Source organism: Podarcis gaigeae (assembly GCF_964106915.1).
Source record: "Podarcis gaigeae genome assembly, chromosome: 4".
Taxonomy (NCBI): domain Eukaryota; kingdom Metazoa; phylum Chordata; class Lepidosauria; order Squamata; family Lacertidae; genus Podarcis; species Podarcis gaigeae.
Window position 1 is genome coordinate 55,273,726 of NC_139677.1, and position 18,532 is coordinate 55,292,257.

At 42.2% G+C, this 18,532-nt stretch overlaps 2 protein-coding genes across 15 annotated transcripts in view; one reads left to right on the top strand and one right to left on the bottom strand.

The window, feature by feature from the left end:
• Positions 1 to 12,509, bottom strand: part of ITSN1 (intersectin 1) — an 87,566-nt gene extending 75,057 nt beyond the window's left edge. For 2 of the 6 annotated variants that reach the window (XM_083735078.1, XM_083735082.1), the window contains exons 1-2: positions 12,201 to 12,507; positions 10,837 to 10,991 (exon numbers count right to left, since the gene is read on the bottom strand). The gene's annotated coding sequence lies outside the window, so the exon portion shown is untranslated. Of the gene's footprint in view, positions 1 to 10,836; positions 10,992 to 12,200 lie in introns of all 6 variants that reach the window. The other 4 variants (XM_083735080.1, XM_083735077.1, XM_083735079.1 and 1 more) reach the window with 4 other exon arrangements.
• A 41-nt stretch (positions 12,510 to 12,550) lies between these two features.
• Positions 12,551 to 18,532, top strand: part of CRYZL1 (crystallin zeta like 1) — a 28,756-nt gene continuing 22,774 nt past the window's right edge. Inside the window, exons 1-4 of one of the 9 annotated variants that reach the window (XM_083735104.1) lie at positions 12,575 to 12,679; positions 14,100 to 14,197; positions 15,768 to 15,839; positions 17,395 to 17,472. In XM_083735104.1, coding sequence (XP_083591230.1) covers positions 15,774 to 15,839; positions 17,395 to 17,472 — 144 coding nt within the window. In that variant the 5' untranslated portion in view covers positions 12,575 to 12,679; positions 14,100 to 14,197; positions 15,768 to 15,773. The other 8 variants (XM_083735101.1, XM_083735105.1, XM_083735102.1 and 5 more) reach the window with 8 other exon arrangements.

An 18,532-nucleotide genomic window follows, 5' to 3' on the forward strand; every position in this document is an offset into this window, starting at 1 on the left:
AGGAATTGGGATATAATTTTATGTACATTGCTTAGAAATGTTAATGATTAAGTGATATATAAGCACCTTAAATATATAAAATGTTAAATAAATACTTTTATCCACATAAGATACTATCTTGGTGCTGAAGATGAACTTTCTGCATTTTATTAGGAATATTAGAAGTAAATTCACTTGATAATGGGACACAGGTGGCATTGTGGTCTAAACCACAGAGCCTAGGGCTTACCGATCAGAAGATTGGCGGTTCGAATCCCCGCAATGGGGTGAGCTCCCGTTGCTCAGTCTCTGCTCCTGCCAACCTAACAGTTTGAAAGCACACCAAAGTGCAAGTAGATAAATAGGTTCCACTGTGGCGGGAAGGTAAACGGCATTTCTGTGCACTGCTCTAGTTCGCCAGAAGTGGCTTGGTCATGCTGGCCACATGACCTGGAAGCTGTCTGCGGACAAACGCCAGCTCCCTTCGCCAGTGAAGCAAGGTGAGCGCCGCAACCCCCGACTGGACTTAACGGTCAGGGGTCCCTTTACCTTTACAGTACAACTGCACAGGTCTCATATGGACGGCAAGACTCTAATTCAAGAAGCCAAAATGTTTACTTTTCAGAAAGTTGTGTGTGAATGCAACTGTGCACTTCTTGCATTTAACTTGAGAATAAAACATTTAGCAACGTTTAATTTTAGAACAATAATTTGTTTTTAGATTCTATAGCAATTTTTCAAGCAAAGCCTGGATTTGCAAATTAACAGCATAATCAAGTAGTTCATTAGTTTAATTACCCTTGCATAAATCCAAAGGGAAGTCTGCTTAATGAAACACAATTCTTCAGCAAACCAATAGCTTCTAAGCTGTTTCAGGCACAGAGCCATCACATGTGCTTCTAACAACTAAGCATGAGTCTTCAGCAGCTTAAAACGATGGGTCAGCTGAACTGTGGATCAATTATAAACTGACACACAAGATCCAGATGGCAGAACAGAGCAGGGAAAGCACTAGCTCTGCCATTCCTACAGTAAGCAAAGACTCTCCTCCCTGAAAGAGAGGGGAGTGGTTGTGGGCGGGAGCCCGAGCACCGCCCAGCAGGGGGGGCATTTGCCCCCTGCCTCCAGCTCACCTGGCTGGTGCTCACGCCCCCTCCTGTGGCCATCCAACCAGGTGCCACAGAGGGGGCGTGTTCAGCAGCCTTTTGCTGCAGCACTAGCCTCTCCCTGGCCTCATTCCTCATCGTCGTCCCGTGGCGAGCCAATACCTTTTCATTGCTGTAATCAATAAAGTTGTGGCCTTTTCTAGCCCATTAACCTTATATCACGTGTCCTTGTGTCTTCATTTCACTTCGCAGGGTCGGGTCCTCGAACCACAATACAAAGTATTGCTGTGCCCCTATTTGGAAGACAGGGACAGCCTAACTCCTGTTGTATATGCTCTGGTAATCTCTAGGTCAGATTACTGCAGCCCTGTGGGGCTGCCTCTGAAGACGGTTCAGAAACTCCAATACAATGAAACATGCAAATGAGCCCTTATTTATACCTCAAACCAAACACACCTCAAAAGTAATACACCCTTTCTCTCCTGGCCATGCCAGAAGAGAGGTGTACAGTGGTACCAACTTCCAGATATGGTACTTCAAAAATGGTGTGATTAAAATACTGGAAGAAACATTACCTCGGGTTAAGTACTTAATTCGTTCTGGAGGTCCGTACTTAACCTGAAAACTGTTCTTAACCTGAAGACCACTTTAGCTAATAGGACCTCCTGTTGTTGCTGCTGCGCCGCCGGCACACAATTTCTGTTCTCATCCTGAAGCAAAGTTCTTAACCTGAGGTAATATTTCTGGGTTAGTGGAGTCTGTAACCTGAAGCGTATGTAACCCGAGGTATCACTGTACAAGCCTTCCAGCAAAAGTAGCTCCTGCCCAGATGTGAAACACTACATGTGCATGCAAAGCAAAGCTCATCAAATCTAAACGTTCAGAATATGGGGAACAGAACCAAGAGTTAAGGAGCCATTAGCTACATATTGTGGTTAAGGCAAAATATAAGAACAGCCTACTGGATCAGGTCAAAGGCCTACCTAGTCCACCATCCTGTTCTCTTAGTAGCCAACTACTAAGCAGGATTCGAGCACAAGAGCACCCTGCCCTCCTGTGGTTTCTGGTAACTGATACACAGAAGCATTATAGACTCCAACTGTGGAGGCAGAGAATAGCCATCATGGCTAGTATCCAGCAACAGCCCTCTCCTCCATGAATTTGTCTTAACTTTTAAAGCCATCTAGGTTGGTGGCCTCACATGGGAGCAAGTTCCAAAGTTAAGTGTATGCTGAATGAAGAAGTATTTTCTTTTATCTATGTTGAATTTTTTAACATTCCCCATCCTTCCAATCAATAAAACAGAGCAGGGAAACCACACACATTATCACTCTTTACAGCTAGACACTATAGGAGCAAATGTAGAACAAGGCTAAAGTTTTTGCATCATTCATAAGGTCTAATTCTACCTTGAGAAGCCTTAATATAAATGAAGCTTTAATTCAATTACTGAAAACCATTATCTAGAGATATACTTCATCTGGTCCAAATGGGTTTCCAGCACAACTTTATTTCAAATATTATTAACCCAAATTCTATGTTTTACATGTGAAATAAATTCAGACACCAAAAAGATTAAAGCAGCCAGAACATAGTTCTTTTATAACCAGTTTATAATCAAATTCTGTGGTGATCTTTAGTAATTTGTGAAATATCATTCAAACGTAATTAATATTACCAGCTTTCTTCATAATATATATTCTATATAGACTATGTATTTTATGTCCTATGTATAGAGACACTGCATTTTTAAAATATAAATGTGAAAAAATGCATTAGCTATCTACATAGGGTATTAATTACATGGTCTATATGGGGTATTTACTACCAAGAAAGCCCATGTCTGCTGAAATAAAGGGAGCTCAACACTACAATTAAACTGTAGTTCATTCCGAGCAAGTGTCTTGCTAATTCTTCCATACTGTACACTTAGGAGTATCTATCTTAAGGCAATTATTTGTGCTATTTTCAACAATATGGACTTGGCTGAGCTATTATGCTTGCCTTCTTAAACTGATTTATCTTGTAAATGAGACATAAGCTGTTTGCCTCCTCTTTGTGGATATTTTAATTAGAGATATCAGATGTTATAGATGTATAGGAATGGTCACCTGATCTCCTTTAAACTTCAGACAACCCAACTATGATTACATGCATTTGCAGGGTTGGGAAGTGCTTTTATTTAACTACAGCAAAATACAGAACATTTACCATCAAGAATTCATTTCTTTAGTTTGCCCATATAAATTATATTTCAGGGAACATGAAACTGAATACAATTAAAAGAAGCTTTACATTTTAAAGATTGTTGACATGCTAGGCTGAAAGTCAGATTACACAGCATCTATTCAGCCTTACGAATATGAAAAGCATTTAGAAAGCAGACAGCTGAATTCTTCCTCCTTTATGACCTTCAGCTCTTGAACCATACACTCAGAAAATATGTTGATGCCTGCAGTTTTTAATCCTTGTTAGTCTTAATGCTGTTTTTTATTATTTGCATTGTTTTCTATTCTATTTTTCTGCTGATATATTGGTTAATTGTACTGAATTTTGAATGTTTTATTGTCAGAATAAGTAGAATTATATATATGAGATCATAACTGCTCTGTGGAGGAAGTTCCTTAAAAAGCAGGGTACAATTTTAAATAAAACAAATCTAAACGCAAGGTTGCTAACACAAACTAGCCAGTATAACAATGTATAGTTTAAATATTCAGCACTATCACTACATTGGTTTGATTTATTATACAGCTACTGATCTGATTACACAGCTACAGATTTTCAAACAAGAGTATCACAGTAGTTTAAATATTCATTATGATTACCAGTTCTCCTTTACATAAGTAACAAAATATTTTTTAAAAAACAACAGCAATTCAGCCTCAAATAAGATGCAATACTCCTTGCAATCTCTTCAAATTTAATGTTTATAATTTATATTCTGCTCTTAAAAAGGTAAAGGTACCCCTGCCCATACGGGCCAGTCGTGTCCGACTCTAGGGTTGTGCGCCCATCTCACCTAAGAGGCTGGGGGCCAGCGCTGTCCGGAGACACTTCCGGGTCATGTTGCCAGTGTGACGAAGCTGCACAGGTGCGCCAGCACCCGTGCCGCACACGGAAACGCCGTTTACCTTCCCGCTAGAAAGCGGTACCTATTTATCTACTTGCACTTAGGGGTGCTTTCGAACTGCTAGGTGGGCAGGAGCTGGGACCGAAAAACGGGAGCTCACCCCGCCGCAGGGATCTGAACCGCCGACCATGCGATCAGCAAGCCCTAGGCACTGAGGTTTTACCCACAGCGCCACCCGCGTCCCTAAAAATTCTGCTCTTATAACCCATTGAAACCATATAGTCACTATATTCTGTGGACCAAGTATTTATCCATCAGGAGCCTAACCCAAAAAACCCCCACAAAAACACATTTTCAATTAGTACCTAAAACCACGTGAAGTTAGCGCCAGCCAAATTTCTGAGGGGAATGCTACAGATGAGGTGGCTTGCTTCCTTAAGAGCCCTTGCTGATGGCACTACTGACAAAGCTGAAAGAGCAGATCTCAAGTCCTGGGTCAGTTAATATTGGGTGACAGTCACTCAGATAAAGCCATATAGGGTTCTATATGTCAAAACTAAAACCTTGAATTGGACTTGACAGCTAATTGGCAGCCACTGCAAATGCTTCTAGGCTGATGCAATATGGTCTCTAGGTAAGAGACCCAATAAGATCCCCACAGCTGCATATTGTACTAGCTGCAGCTTCTGAACAATCTTCAAGGGCAGCCTCATGTAGAATGAACTGCAGTAGTCCATATAGAAAATTACTATAGCATGAAGCAAAGTGGCCAAGCTACCCCCTTCTAGGAAGAGCCTTAGTTGGAGAACCAGCTGAATTTGGAAACTTGTGCTTCCAGCAATAGGTGGAATCCAAGAGTACTCCCCTCAAACTAAATACCTGATCTTTCAGAGGGAGCATAATCCTGCCTAGAACAACTCTCATACCCAATTCCTAGTCATGGAAGCCACTAATCCACAGTGCAGAACTTATCCTCAGATATAGGATGAATGGTAAGTGGAATTTTCTTGAGAATTTTCTTTTTATTTATGTCTGCCCAATGCAAGGCTTTTCCTTCTGCCAACATATGCCATATAGTCAACAACTGATTAATGTGTGTCTGAATGACTCACAGTCAAACCTGGAAGTAACCCAAAAATGTCACTAAATGGGTGGAATGGGGGCAGAACAGGGCACGCTTATATGCACTCCGCTGATGGACGTAGTGGCCGGGAATGGAACCCCTGTGTGTAATGGTCATTCAATGTATTTTCCAGATCAAATACAATATTCACATAACACTTGCATCTGCTCAAAATGGATGCCTTTATAGGGCACTATGAATTTTTTATGTTGAAACATTTTACATGTGCTCTTCGTATTTTTTACATTAATGAAACATTCAAAAAGGTGTGCAAGGATGCTGGCTTTTATGTCAAGAGAAGCATTTAGTGGAGAAGGATAAGTAAAGGTTGCTTACGGACTGCAGAGCTGAAAGCCAGTATACTCTGGCCACCCACACGATGTGTGTGGAAGGGGGTCTGTGTAGGGGAAACAGGGATTAACAAAAATAGTCTCCACTTCCATCAGCAGGATCCCTCCACTGGATTCAAAAGCCATACATAGACAAAGGAATCTTTTCATTCATGGAAAATGAAATTAGAATTCAACCCAAGTCTAAAAGAAATCTGAAATTAAAAAATGTTATGCTATGCTCAGGGATGCTCTCACTCACAGGAGCGAATCAACAGCATAATAGCAATTATGATAGTCTAATATAATAGCTGTCATTCCCATTTTGAAGCTAGAATCTTCATTTATTTTCACTTTACCAAAATCAAAGTCAAAGAAAGAACAAGGATCAGAAGCTACATACCAAGGTACTTTACTATTCAAGCAGTAGTCACTACTACTTCTAATTGAGCATGAAGGCTTTAAGTTATTTTAAGCTTTTCATAATTAGCCTTTGCCATTCAGTTGCATTGCAAAAGGTTAACATTCTTAACCAGAAGCTGCTGCAGACATAAAATTTGTATATGAGAATGGTCAGTTACAAGTCTAATGACGTCTTAGGAACCTTGCCAGATTCATCTCAGACTCACAATTCACCTTTAGAAAGCTGTCTTAAGAACAAGGTCTTAAGAACTTATCCTCAGATAAAGGTCAGACAGATATTTGTACTATAATATAGAAGTGGAAGCCATATACATCTAATAAATATTTCATAATTAGCCTCATATATACGCAGACAATCAAGGTATGCTTAGAGAATTTTACTGGAAAAACAGAAATGTGTAGCTAAATGCTAACAAGCAAAGTTAGAAATGTTTGGTATGTTGCACGTCTACCAATATTGAGTTTAGGACATCATATAAGCACTATTTGGTTTAAAGTACCATCATATTGTGAATTTTGTGCACTATACCAATAAAATTATGTTACAGATTATGATGTTATGTTATGGATCATGTTGTTATAGAGAGTATTGAAATATAACACTTAAAACACAATGTCAAAGTTTATACATTATGCTAAACCATAGTTAATGGCCCACCACAAATGCAGAGATTGTGCCCACTCCCTTCTAGCTAAGCAATATATATCTGGCTTAGCAATATATCAAAACCAGAGATCAGAGTATATTCTGTTCAAACAAGCTATGATTGGAAAACCAAGAACAAACCTTGGCTTAACAACAAACCTTGTGGCTCACTCAATGTAGCTTGTTTTATCACATCTGGCCTGGACCACAGTCTCAATTATTAGCTGTTTTCTAGATCTATTTACTGGCATCCCAACCCTGAGCTTTATCTATTTACTTACAGGTATCCCCTATTGATTCCTATGAAACATAGCTCTGAGTAAATTATTACTTCTTAAAAAGCTTGCAAAAAACAGACATTTGAAGATTTATCAAGCAAACCTGGAAAAAGCTAATGTCCAACTAGAGTACAACTAAAGAGAGACTCTAAAACAATCAATTCCTTTTACTGCAGTTTTAAGCAACACTTTGTCTGTTAACTCTGAAGCAAAGATTCTGGGCTTAATACACTGGTGAAATTGTTCTCAAACAGCTCATCTGTGTGAAAACATGACTGCTGTAAAACTGCCAAAGTGAGAGCATACAAGTACTAATCATACAAGCTCGAACGGTCTGTGAGCTGTTTGAGCCTAAATGCCAATGGTTCTATGGTTTGAATTAAAGAGGCCTTTAAGTTAGACCATTTCCATCTTTTTGCCTGCCTTGCTAGAAATAAGCATTTCCTCCACATGCCACTGGCAGCTTTCCCTTATATCTAGACGAAACTACAGGCCCACTTTTAGTTACACGGAAGTGTTGACATACAGTGGTACCTCTGGATGCAAACAGGATCCATTCTGGAGCCCAGTTCACATCCTGAAGCAAACGCAACCCGCGTCTGCGCGGGTCGCAATTCGCTGCTTCCGCACATGTGCATAAGGTCGTTTTGAGCGTCTGCGCATGCAGTGAAACCCAGAAGTAATGCGTTCCGTTACTTCCGGGTCGCCGCGGAGCGCAACCCGAAAATGCTCAACTCGAAACTACTTCAACCCGAAGTATGACTGTACTGTAATGTTTCTTCCAGTATTTTAATCACACCATCTTTGTAGTACCAGATCTGGAAGTTGGGATTTATTTAAAAAGTAATACTTAGCTATAAACCACAGAAACAACAAGCATGCATTCTCATTTATTATTCCTTAAGTTTCAGGAACTGAGGAGAAACAGGCTTTCAGTAACGTATATGTCAGTGTATGCTACTATGCACATACATTATACATGCAAACTCACAAGATTTAGACACCTCCAGCAGTAATTCAGTCAATAAATCTAAACATTACTGAATACTTAGTTTCAAATAAACATGCATAGAAATGTAAGTAAGTTAAAATAAGTTCTATCCCATTTTCCCAAAAGTTCAAACCAAATAAAAAACAGTAAAAAGATATAAGCAGTCAAAAACAAGTCAAAGAAGTTGCACACAAACACACATCTCAATTAAAAGCACAGTTGAATCCAGACTGTCATTTAATTCATGCCCACGACTAACTTTTCTCACCATTTCAGTGAGCTCTAATGGCAACTGACCTCATCTAGATCTAAACTAGCAGCTACAAACATATTTTTTGAATGTAATTCAATTTCCTCATTTGATACATTTTTAATAAAAACTCTCAGACTAAATACACTCCGAAGAGTCAAATAGGAAAAACCAGAGTTCATCAAAGCTGCTAGAGTTCAAATAACTTCCTAAGAAGTTAAGTATTCACATAATGTAAGAGGAGGCCATCAAAGAAGGGGCAAGGTAGCCACAGAAAAGGCTGTGTGGAATGTGTTGCAAGTTCCAATACATTACTTTAGAGTAATCATGTATGAATCTCAGTTATAGTGATACCTCGGGTTAAGAACTTAATTCGTTCTGGAGGTCCATTCTTAACCTGAAACTGTTCTTAACCTGAGGTACCACTTTAGCTAATGGGGCCTCCTGCTGCCGCCGCGCCGTCATCAGCAAAGTTCTTAACCCGAGGTACTTTTTCTGGGTTAGCGGAATCTGTAACCTGAAGCATCTGTAACCCGAGGTACCACTGTATTCCTTTCTATACCAATACTGTATATTACCGTATTTTTCGCCCTATAGGACGCACTTTTTCCCCTCCAAAAATGACAGGGAAATGTGTGTGCGTCCTATGGGGCAAATGCAGGCTTTCGCTGAAGCCTGGAGAGCGAAAGGGGTTGGTGCGCACCGACCCCTCTCGCTCTACAGGCTTCAGGAAGCTCTCCGCAAGCCTTGGGAGCTCCACAGGAGTTCCCATCGGGCTCCCAAGGCTTGCGGATAGCAGCCTGCATCCCGAAGCCTGGGGCATGCTGCACAGTGCACCCCGGGCTTTGTGCAGATATTGGGCAGCCCCACAAGCTCGGGGGACAGCGGGGAGGCGAAGCACCGCCATCACGTTGTTCCCCGACCTGGTTTGGATTCCCCGACCTGGTTTGGGGGGGGAATAAAGGGGGGGAAATTCCTTTATTCCCCCTCCCCCCAAAAAACTAGGTGCGTCCTATGGGACGGTGCACCCTATGGGACGAAAAATACAGTAACCTGTTTTATGAAAAATATTCAATGAAAAAATGCTGCTATCCATGCTGTTGACAGCTTATTTAAAGTACTTCAATGTATTGTTCAAGGAGCTGCTTTTGAGAACCACTTGGGAACTATAATTTATGCAAAATACAGGAACAGGTTTCCTAACTGAATTAGGTGCATGGAACTTCCAATTCTCAGACAGCCAGACACCAGCTCTCAGTCTTTTCATGGGACAATGTCAAGTGTTGGTTTTAACCTTTGAAGTACTAAACAACTTGGGAACAGAGAATCTAAAGAATCTCCTCCTACACTTGATCTGGCTTGGCATTAGGTTACTGGTCCTAGTCATTAGAAGGTAGATGGTGACCAAATTTAGTGTCCCCTCAATCAAGGCACTCTGCCTCTTAATTCCCGCTCTGGAGAACTTGACCAGTAGCTATTCCTGCATTCTTTTTGATGCTATATAATCTGTTTGGGCCTTTTAGATCTTTTAAATATATTTTATGGTATGAATGAATCTTACTCTACTGTATGTTACAGCTATTTTAATATAATTTTATATTTGCTTTAACTTCCTGTAAGCCACCCAAGCTTCAGCAGTAGAGCAGCTAAATAAATTCTGAAATCTTGCCAAGTATCCTGTACCATTCTTGCAAATAAGCTTTCCTAATGCTTGGTCTATGTTTTACTATTTCCACATATTTAGTTCAAAAATATTTTTCATGCCATCAGTATCAAAGATAGAAAATGGAGAATTTAATTTTTCTGCCATTTTCTCTCCTTTTCCCCTATCACTAAGCTAACACAGTCATTTCTTAACCAACGAACATGCCTTCTTGTTTGCCTTGTTTTTTCAGAATCCATTGCTATTATATTTAACTTTCCAATACTTATTTTCCCCTCAATATTTTCTACAAAGTATATACTAAGAATATAAGGGTCAAACCAACTAATAAGAGCCCTTATTAAAAATAGTTTTCCTGGAGAGCTACTTTGAGATGTGTGGGAGGGATGTTAATTTGCTATCACATTAAGCAAACTCCCAGCAAGTTCTGTACATATTTCTCTTTTATCATTGCTGGGATGTGTCAATTGGGAAGCTAGGTAGTACCTCTCAACAGCCAGCCTCTAGACTAGAGCATACTGTGATTCTGCTATTCACTCTGATATAGCTTTTAACATTTTGCAACACACTATTGTTTATAAGTACAGTGGTACCTCAAGTTACAAACACCTCAGGTTACAAACTCCGCTAACCTGGAAGAGTTACCTCGAGTTGAGAACTTTGCCCCAGGATGAGAACGGAAATTGTGTGCTGGCGGCGCAACAGCAACAAAAGGCCCCCATTAGCGAAAGCACACCTCTAGTTAAGAACAGTTTCAGGTTAAGAACGGACCTCCGGAACGAATAAAGTTTGTAATTAGAGGTACCACTGTATTTAATTTGGGATGCTCTATAAATCCCAGATCTTTGATTAGAGTATTAATATCTAACTAATTATCTCTTTGGACTTCAGCATCATACTGACATCTTAAATCCTGTCAAAGGAGCTCACAGTTTCATAAGAGATCTAATAATTTAACTATTTCCTTAGTCTTACCCTCAAGCATAATAAACTCAACTGGATATATGTTTGTCTTTAACAAGCAGCCAAAAAACATTTACTGTTTGTGAAGGATGGCTATGAGCAAGAAGTCACTATGTCACATTTTCATGGCTGTTTCATTACTGAACACTTACTCCAGCTGGGAATGCCTACAAGAAGAAATTATTTAATATAGTATTATTGGTAAGCAGTTTGTTCTCAGTAGTCAATTTCCTATGAGGAAAACACATCCAAGATGAAGACTATCTATAGGTACAAATGTAATCAAATAAATGTTGCTGTTCAACTCAGAGCAAATAGAAGTGACGTGATAAAGACCTTGCTTCTTCCAAGGCTAAATGCCAATCTTTGAAGTGGAGGACATGTTTCCTTCATTACAGGGCTGTGAAGGCCAAAAAAAAAAGGTGCATGGGCTAGAAAGTGCAAGGCCAAACCTCATGCAAAAATCCAGACACTTTTTTTAGTCGGAGAATGTCACTGACGGAGATTCCTCTTTGGAAACCATGGCTGCCCGCGCGCAGCAATCTCAGCCAGGGACACTACTGTATAAGTTACTTCTGCATGCTCCACCTCGGATTCTCGTTGCATCTCTTCGCACCGACAGTCTACCGGCGAGTTTGTTAAAACAGACACGAGCGAGAGCGTGTTTGTTAAAACAGGCACGACAAAGACGTCGGCTGCTTTTGCAGGAAAGGCAATCTCGTTTGCCCGAGCCGGGCATAAATAAGCTCTCTCTTCCCCACCCCCTACAAGTAGGGCCCGCTCATCACCCCGCACACTATTCCCTTCTGCTTGCTATATATATATATATTCCCCACCTCTAAGAAATAAGAGTCAAAAAGATCGGGAGCAGGAGACGAAATCAAAGGCGCCGCTATCGGCGCCAGAAGACCAGCATTAGGAGATTTTTTTTAAAGGAATCACGGCCGCCGGCGAAGAGCTCCCGGCACACACTCCGGGTCAATGGCCACGGATCGTCCTCCTCTCGCGCGGGAGGCGAATGGAAGGAGAGAGGGGCGCCGGGCAATGGAGGGGGTGGGTGGGCCGGGCAATGGGGCGGACTGAGGGAGAGAAGAACGCGGACAAAAATCATACCGGGGAGGGAGGGAAAACGGGCCGCCAACCAGGAATAACATTGGGAATAACAGCAGGGCAGGCGGCGGGGGCGAATGCGGGGCCCCCGAAGAAGGGCGAGAGGGCCGCGCGCGTGCGCTGGGGCTGGTGGAGGGGTCCCTCCCCGCCTCGCTCTCCCCAGCGCGCCTGCGCTCCCCTCACCAGGGTGACCCCCCGGGCTCGCCCTGCCCGTTGCCGAGCCCCTTGGCCCGCGGGTCCCCTCCGCCGCCGCCTCACGCCGCTACCTCATCTCTGTCGGGTCTCGGGTGTCCTCTTCACCCCCACAGCAAGGACGGAGGGGCGGCAGGAGGAGCAGCAGCAGCAGCCGGCGCGGCAGCGGTGGCAGCGGCAAAGGCCACCGCCTCCCCGAGACGCACCATCCCCGCCCGCGTCTGCTCTTGCTCTAACCGCCGCCGCCGCCTCAGAGTCACCGCCGCTGTCTCGGGCGGAGTGGGGTGGGGGAGGCGCGTGTGGGCGGAGAGAGGGAAAGAGAGAGGAGCGACCTGCCCGGCTCTCCCTCTCTCGCACCCCCGCCGCCTGACTGCGCAACCCGAAGAGAGGCGCAAATCCCGAGGCAGCCAACCAAGCCCTCGCTCAGCCCGCAGATCCCACCCCTCTCCCGATGACGGACGCGCACAGCCACCATTAGGAAAAGGGAACATTCCGCCGAGTTGGTCGCCGAAAACGCGCTCTGGGAAAGAGGAGATAAGCCCAAGGGCGCGAGGTGAGGGGAGAGCCGAGGAGGGCACGCAAGTTTCGCACGGGCCGGTAGCAATTGTGTGAACGAAGGGGAACCGAGCGAGGCTGGGTGTGACGAGAAAGAAGCACGCCTGGTGTTCCGAAAGTCATGCTTATTGAAAGGAGACCGCGGCGAAGCTGACTTGCCTCCCATCCTTATTCTGCCTCTCACACGCCTAGTACGGCTTTTTATTGCCCACTCAGTAATTGGAGAGGCGCTGCATGCTGGGACCAATGAGGCAACCCGTGCTGCAAGGTTTGCTGGGAATTGTAGTTTTAACAGGCCAGGAACTCCGTCGATAAGCTATTAGAGCGCGCCGCTCCGGAGGGCTCCTCTCGTTTTTCCCTCGGCCCCCCGTCCCCCGTATAGAGTGACAGGTGGTTTTGGCCAATTGGGATCTGCGTTTCTGCGCTGCTCCGTTCTAAGGGATTCCAAGCTAGGATTCACGCTCCCGCGAGAATCAGAGAGAGGGGCCTAAGAAGAGGTAATGGGTTTGTCATGACAACCACCCGGGTCTCTTCTGCGGGGCTAGGGGCTGGGCGCGCGAGGCAGAGGGAGCGAGCAGAGCAGCGCTGATCTTTGTGGCGCCTTCAGCCCTCGGGACCTGCGGCCGCCCTTCTTTGACCTCCCGTAGCTGTTCAGCATCCGCACTTATTTCCAGTCTTGCTAAAGAAGGGCGAGGTTCCTGAGCTCGGGAGGTTCCCCGCAGCTATTGCTCATCTCATATCCTTCCCTTTGGCTGGTGGTGGGAAATCAAGATATTGCAGTTTTGCATTTAAGAGACCCAGTAAAGTACTGGCACTATGGTAGGGGCATTTGCTTATTTTCTTTAAGCACCGGTTTATTTCGAGAACGTTATACCCTTCTCTTCAGAATAGAGCTGAAGCATAGACTAAAATGCAGTAATAGGATAAAATAATTTAAAAAGTGGAGTTTCCAAAACATGCCAGCGATTGCTAAAGCAAAACACAATGCACCAGTAACTCTTTCACTTAGAGAGGCACACTTAATTGGAAAGTGAGTCCCATTGAATGGAACTCAGCTGAACCTTTGAATAAATGTGCTTTGAGTAGTGTTGTGTAAAATGTCTAAAAGGCTGGCACAAATTGAAAAGACTTCACCTGGTGCTGAAAAGGCATTAAGCCCAGTGTCTGGCAAATATGCAAAAAAACAAGGCCCTACAAGTGAAAAGCCTTGTTTGGCTCACAGCCCACTTCCCATCTGAGGTTAGGGGAATCCAGAGGAGTGGCTCCACAGGTAGATCTTATTGGCCAATAAAATCCAGATGGGCCTGCTTAGAATAAAATAAGATATCTGCAGAAATTTCCAACCGAGACCTAGAAATATCCTTTCATGCACAACAAATTTGTCATTTCACTTATTTAGAATTCTTGTGCTTTTATAGGGTACATTGGATAAGTAACCGAGAAGTGCTTAAGAGTGAGAGGGAAGATGAGGAGTTACAGAATTGAGGATGAATGAAATGCACAAGAAACAGTAAAGGTTTCAGACAAATAATCCTTACTAAGTGGGCCATCTTAACCGTTAGAACTAAAAACTAATAGCTCAGATTTACAAATTATAATAGGTGCTTTGTGTGACAGTGCATACATCACCTTCCATTTCCTTGTGTATATATGCATATTTTAGATAATTAGTAGTCCCATCACAAGCTGCTCCTATCTGTAGTCTTCAAGTACCATACCATACTATCACTTCATTTTTTTCTGCATCCGTTTGTCTGCAGAGAGTTGTGGTTTTGCTTTGGACGAACTATGCTTATACAGATGGTTGGCTAGACTTGGGCATTGAATCGTACAAACTGAGCACACCTTAAAATATACTCAATGCTCTTCAGGATTTGTGCTTTTAAGAAAAAATATCAGTTATGGTAGGTACTAGCCAAGCTGAGAATACTTCTGGGTAAAAGTTATTCATTCCATTGGAATAAATGGTGATCGTAAAAATAAAAAGGTTTGAGTTTGTGGTAAAATTATACATAAATGTTTTACAATTTTCAATTTCTTGTAGTGCAGTCCTATATATTTTTTCTAAGAGGTAAGTCCCATTGAGTACAATGAGACTTTCCCCTTGGTAAGTAAGTATAATAATGCAACCTGAAGCAACTTAGTGTTGTTCCCATTTTTCAGATGAGTGAAATGAAACAGATGGTGATTTATCCCTAAAGCTAGTAACTGAGTTTCTTTCTTAGATTTCCCAGAACTAAGCCCAGCATGTGTAATGTAATAAACTACTCCATGGTTAAGAAGTCAATGTATATTCATGAAGTATCTCTGAATTAGGGAAGGAAATAAAAAGAAACATAAATGTTTTTCAAACTGTGATCGGAAGTACCTTTGAGTGACTTAGAAGTTTATCAGGGTTCGTAATTGCTGATCAAGACTTACATTACTAAAGCAGGCTTTTCCAATAAGAAAAATGTTGCTTGTATTGCTCAATCATAGAATCATTGTAGGGTTGGAAGGGACAACATGGGTCATCTAGTCCAACCCCCTGCAATGCAGGAAAGTTTTGCCCAACATGGGGCTTGAACCCACAACTCTGAGATTAGGAGTCTCATGCTCTACCCCCTGAGCTATCGGGGCATAATCAGAAGCATAATTTTTCTGTGGAGCTGAAGTTATGAGGTGACGTATCTTTCTAATGGATAATAGTACAATATTATAACAGGAAGTTTTAAAAATTCACCTCTTTTGATTTGCTCTTTCAGTTATCAGAAACAGTGGTAATAACACAGATTTTATCTGTGGTCTCTAAATTTATACAAAACATATAAAGTCTTTTATTTGAAATCTATTTAGAAACACTTGGAAGTATCTAATGAAACAGTTCCTAGTGCAAGCACTTTTGGCAGAGCAACCAAACTTTCTCACCTAATTTGTTCTGGGTTTTCCCGCAACGCTCAAGAGCAGATTTGTGGGACAGGGGCACAAGGAGAGGGAGAGGAAGTTTAATTGCTAAGTTCAAAGTGCTTGTGCTAGCAAAACTGATTAGATACATATTGGCCTAAATTCGTATTTAGGTATTTCATTTCCCGCTCTATATTTTAAAGGTCAGAATGAAAGGCTTATATTGGCAGCAGAATTCATCTGGAGAAGAGGCCACTTTTGTTTTCCTGGAAAAGGTAAGTTATTTGCTTAAAGAAATATAAGACTGCATACACATCTAAAATATGTGATGCCATAATTTGTTTTAGAATAATGACAGCTTGTGATCTTGTACAAACTGTGGCTAGTTGAAAGAAGCCAGCTTCAAACTATAGTTTAAAATGTCTTGATACAGCTAAGTGTTAAGACGAACCACAGTTTTCTGTTTAAATGGCATGCTAAGCTAAAGTTAACCTAAAACAACAGCAGAAACTTCCACTCTCCTTGCACTAGCTCCAGAAGAGGAGGGAGACTTCTAGACTTATTATTGTAATTCTAAATGCCATCCCATCTCAGTTGACTTATAATGGCAAACCCATGGTTTGGCCTTTGGGGTGTGCTTTGGACTTGCATGCTCCACTTTCTGTCTCAAGCTTAGATTCCCTTCCTTCCTGGTAAGCATAAAACTGTATTTAGGCAGAATTAGAAGTCATACTTTGAAGTGGGTTTCCAAGTGCTGCATGCAGGTAAACTATGGTTTGAACACACTATAATTTGTCTGGTTCAGATCTAATTATAAACTATGGTCTGCCTAAATCATGACATGAGAAAGTGGACTGTATGTGAGGACTCAGAGTGTGAGCCTGAACAACAGCCCTGGTTGTCAAACTATGGGTTGGCCGTGAGTTATGAAGAAAGACTTAGATTTGACTTAAAGCTTTTCAAACTGGAAAAATTATACAACAAAACAAATTACCTTTTTTAACTTTGAAACATCTGAGTGCAGTAACTGGGGTTTTTTAATTTGTTTCTCAATCCAGTTAACAAAATACATGAGAAAATAGTTTCAGAACCAGAATTATTAAAACATGCGTTCCACTTTTGACTGACAGAACAACCCCTATATATGTATGTGTTCATGACTGGAACCTAAGATGGAGAAAAGAATATCAGACGTACAATCAGAATTGTAAAAGGGTTTTTTACTTATTTATAATTTACAACCCACTGTAATAATTGCATAGAGTACAGCATCCCTTTTCTGGATATAAGGTCACTTTTTCATTTCCTTCTCAAAGAGGAAAGTGACTTGGAAACTTTGAGTTAACTGCCTGAATCAGAAGAATTCAGCGTAAGATTTCCATAGAATTTAGTTCATTTGTGTGTGTGTGTGTGTGTGTTGCATTCTATGTATTGTTACTAAAGTCATTCCCTAGACGTAACTCGTACATAATCTTCTAAGTAGCTTTAAAACTTTGCAGGGTAGGATTGCAACACAGTTCATAGGAACAGGGGAAGCTGCTTTGATGAGTCATATCATTGGCCTCACTAGCTAAGTAGTGTCTACACTGATGGGCAACAGCTTTCCAGGATTTCACATGGGGGTTCAGGCCTAGCCCAACATGAAAATGCAGGGGGCTGAATCTGGGACTTCCTGTATACAAAGCTGATGCTCTACCACTAAGCTACCTTTCTCACTGTAATCTAGGGGAAGGGAAGAACTCTATCCGCAAAATCAGTTAAGCTGAAATACCTAGTTGTGACATACTTACTTGTCCTTTTAGTGGGTGAATCATGTCAATTCAATCTTAGGATAACCTTCCTGTCACAAGAGACAACTATGTGAAAGTGCAAGTGAAAGCCTGTGCTCTAAGTCGGATCGATGATAAGGTACTTGTATTATTTTACTTCATGGAAAGTTGAACTTATGAACCTGCTCTTTGTTTCAAATACATCAAAATGCTGTTAACCCATTCTGGTGGCAGTTTTGTTTGCATAAGGCAGGGATGGTGAACCTGTGACCCGCCAACTGTTGTTGGGCTCCGACTCCCATGAGCTCCAGCCAGCATGGGATGGGGGGAGTTGAGGTCCAACAACATTTGGAGGGCCACAGGTTCCCATCCCTGGCATAAGGTAACAGAGGCACCCTTTTAATTAACAGCATAACTCTCTATACATTTATTCACAAGGAAGTCAACAGTGCTCAGTGAAGGTTACTTACAAGTTGTATGTTGGTCCAAATCAAAGTAACTGCTATTTACATAAGGTCCCCTTTTTCAACTAAAGGATACCTTTTACTGAAATCTACCTTATTCAACTATGTAAAACAGTAGTATAAATGAAGGGGGGGGATTCTAAGACCCAAATGGCTGGCTTCCTTACCACTAAAGCATGGGTAGGCAAACTAAGGCCTGGGGGCCGGATCAGGCCCAATTGCCTTCTAAATCCAGCCCGTGGACGGTCCGGGAATCAGCGTGTTTTTACATGAGTAGAATGTGTGCTTTTATTTCAAATGCATCTCTGGGTTATTTGTGGGGCATAGGAATTCATTTTTTTTCCAAAATATAGTCTGGCCCCCCACAAGGTCTGAGGGACAGTGGACCAGCCCCCTGCTGAAAAAGTTTGCTGACCCCTGCACTACAGCCATTACTAGCTGCGGGGGGAGTCCCTGTTAGAGTAGGTCCACACGATAGGCATAGTTGACAGTGAATTGTCCTTGTTTTCTGCAAAGTTTGTGTCCCGCTGCTACAAATGTTTGCCGTTGGTGTGGAGATTCTCCACATTATGAATGATAATTGCAAGGATGATCCTTGCTCTACGTGTTATGCCTCCTTCAGCTACCATGTAGAGGCTGGATCAAGCGCCATTCCCAGGACTGCATATAAATTGGCTCTAATAGAGGCTTAAGTGAATGCTATCTGCCCACACTTAAAGCTAAGCACCCCCTCGG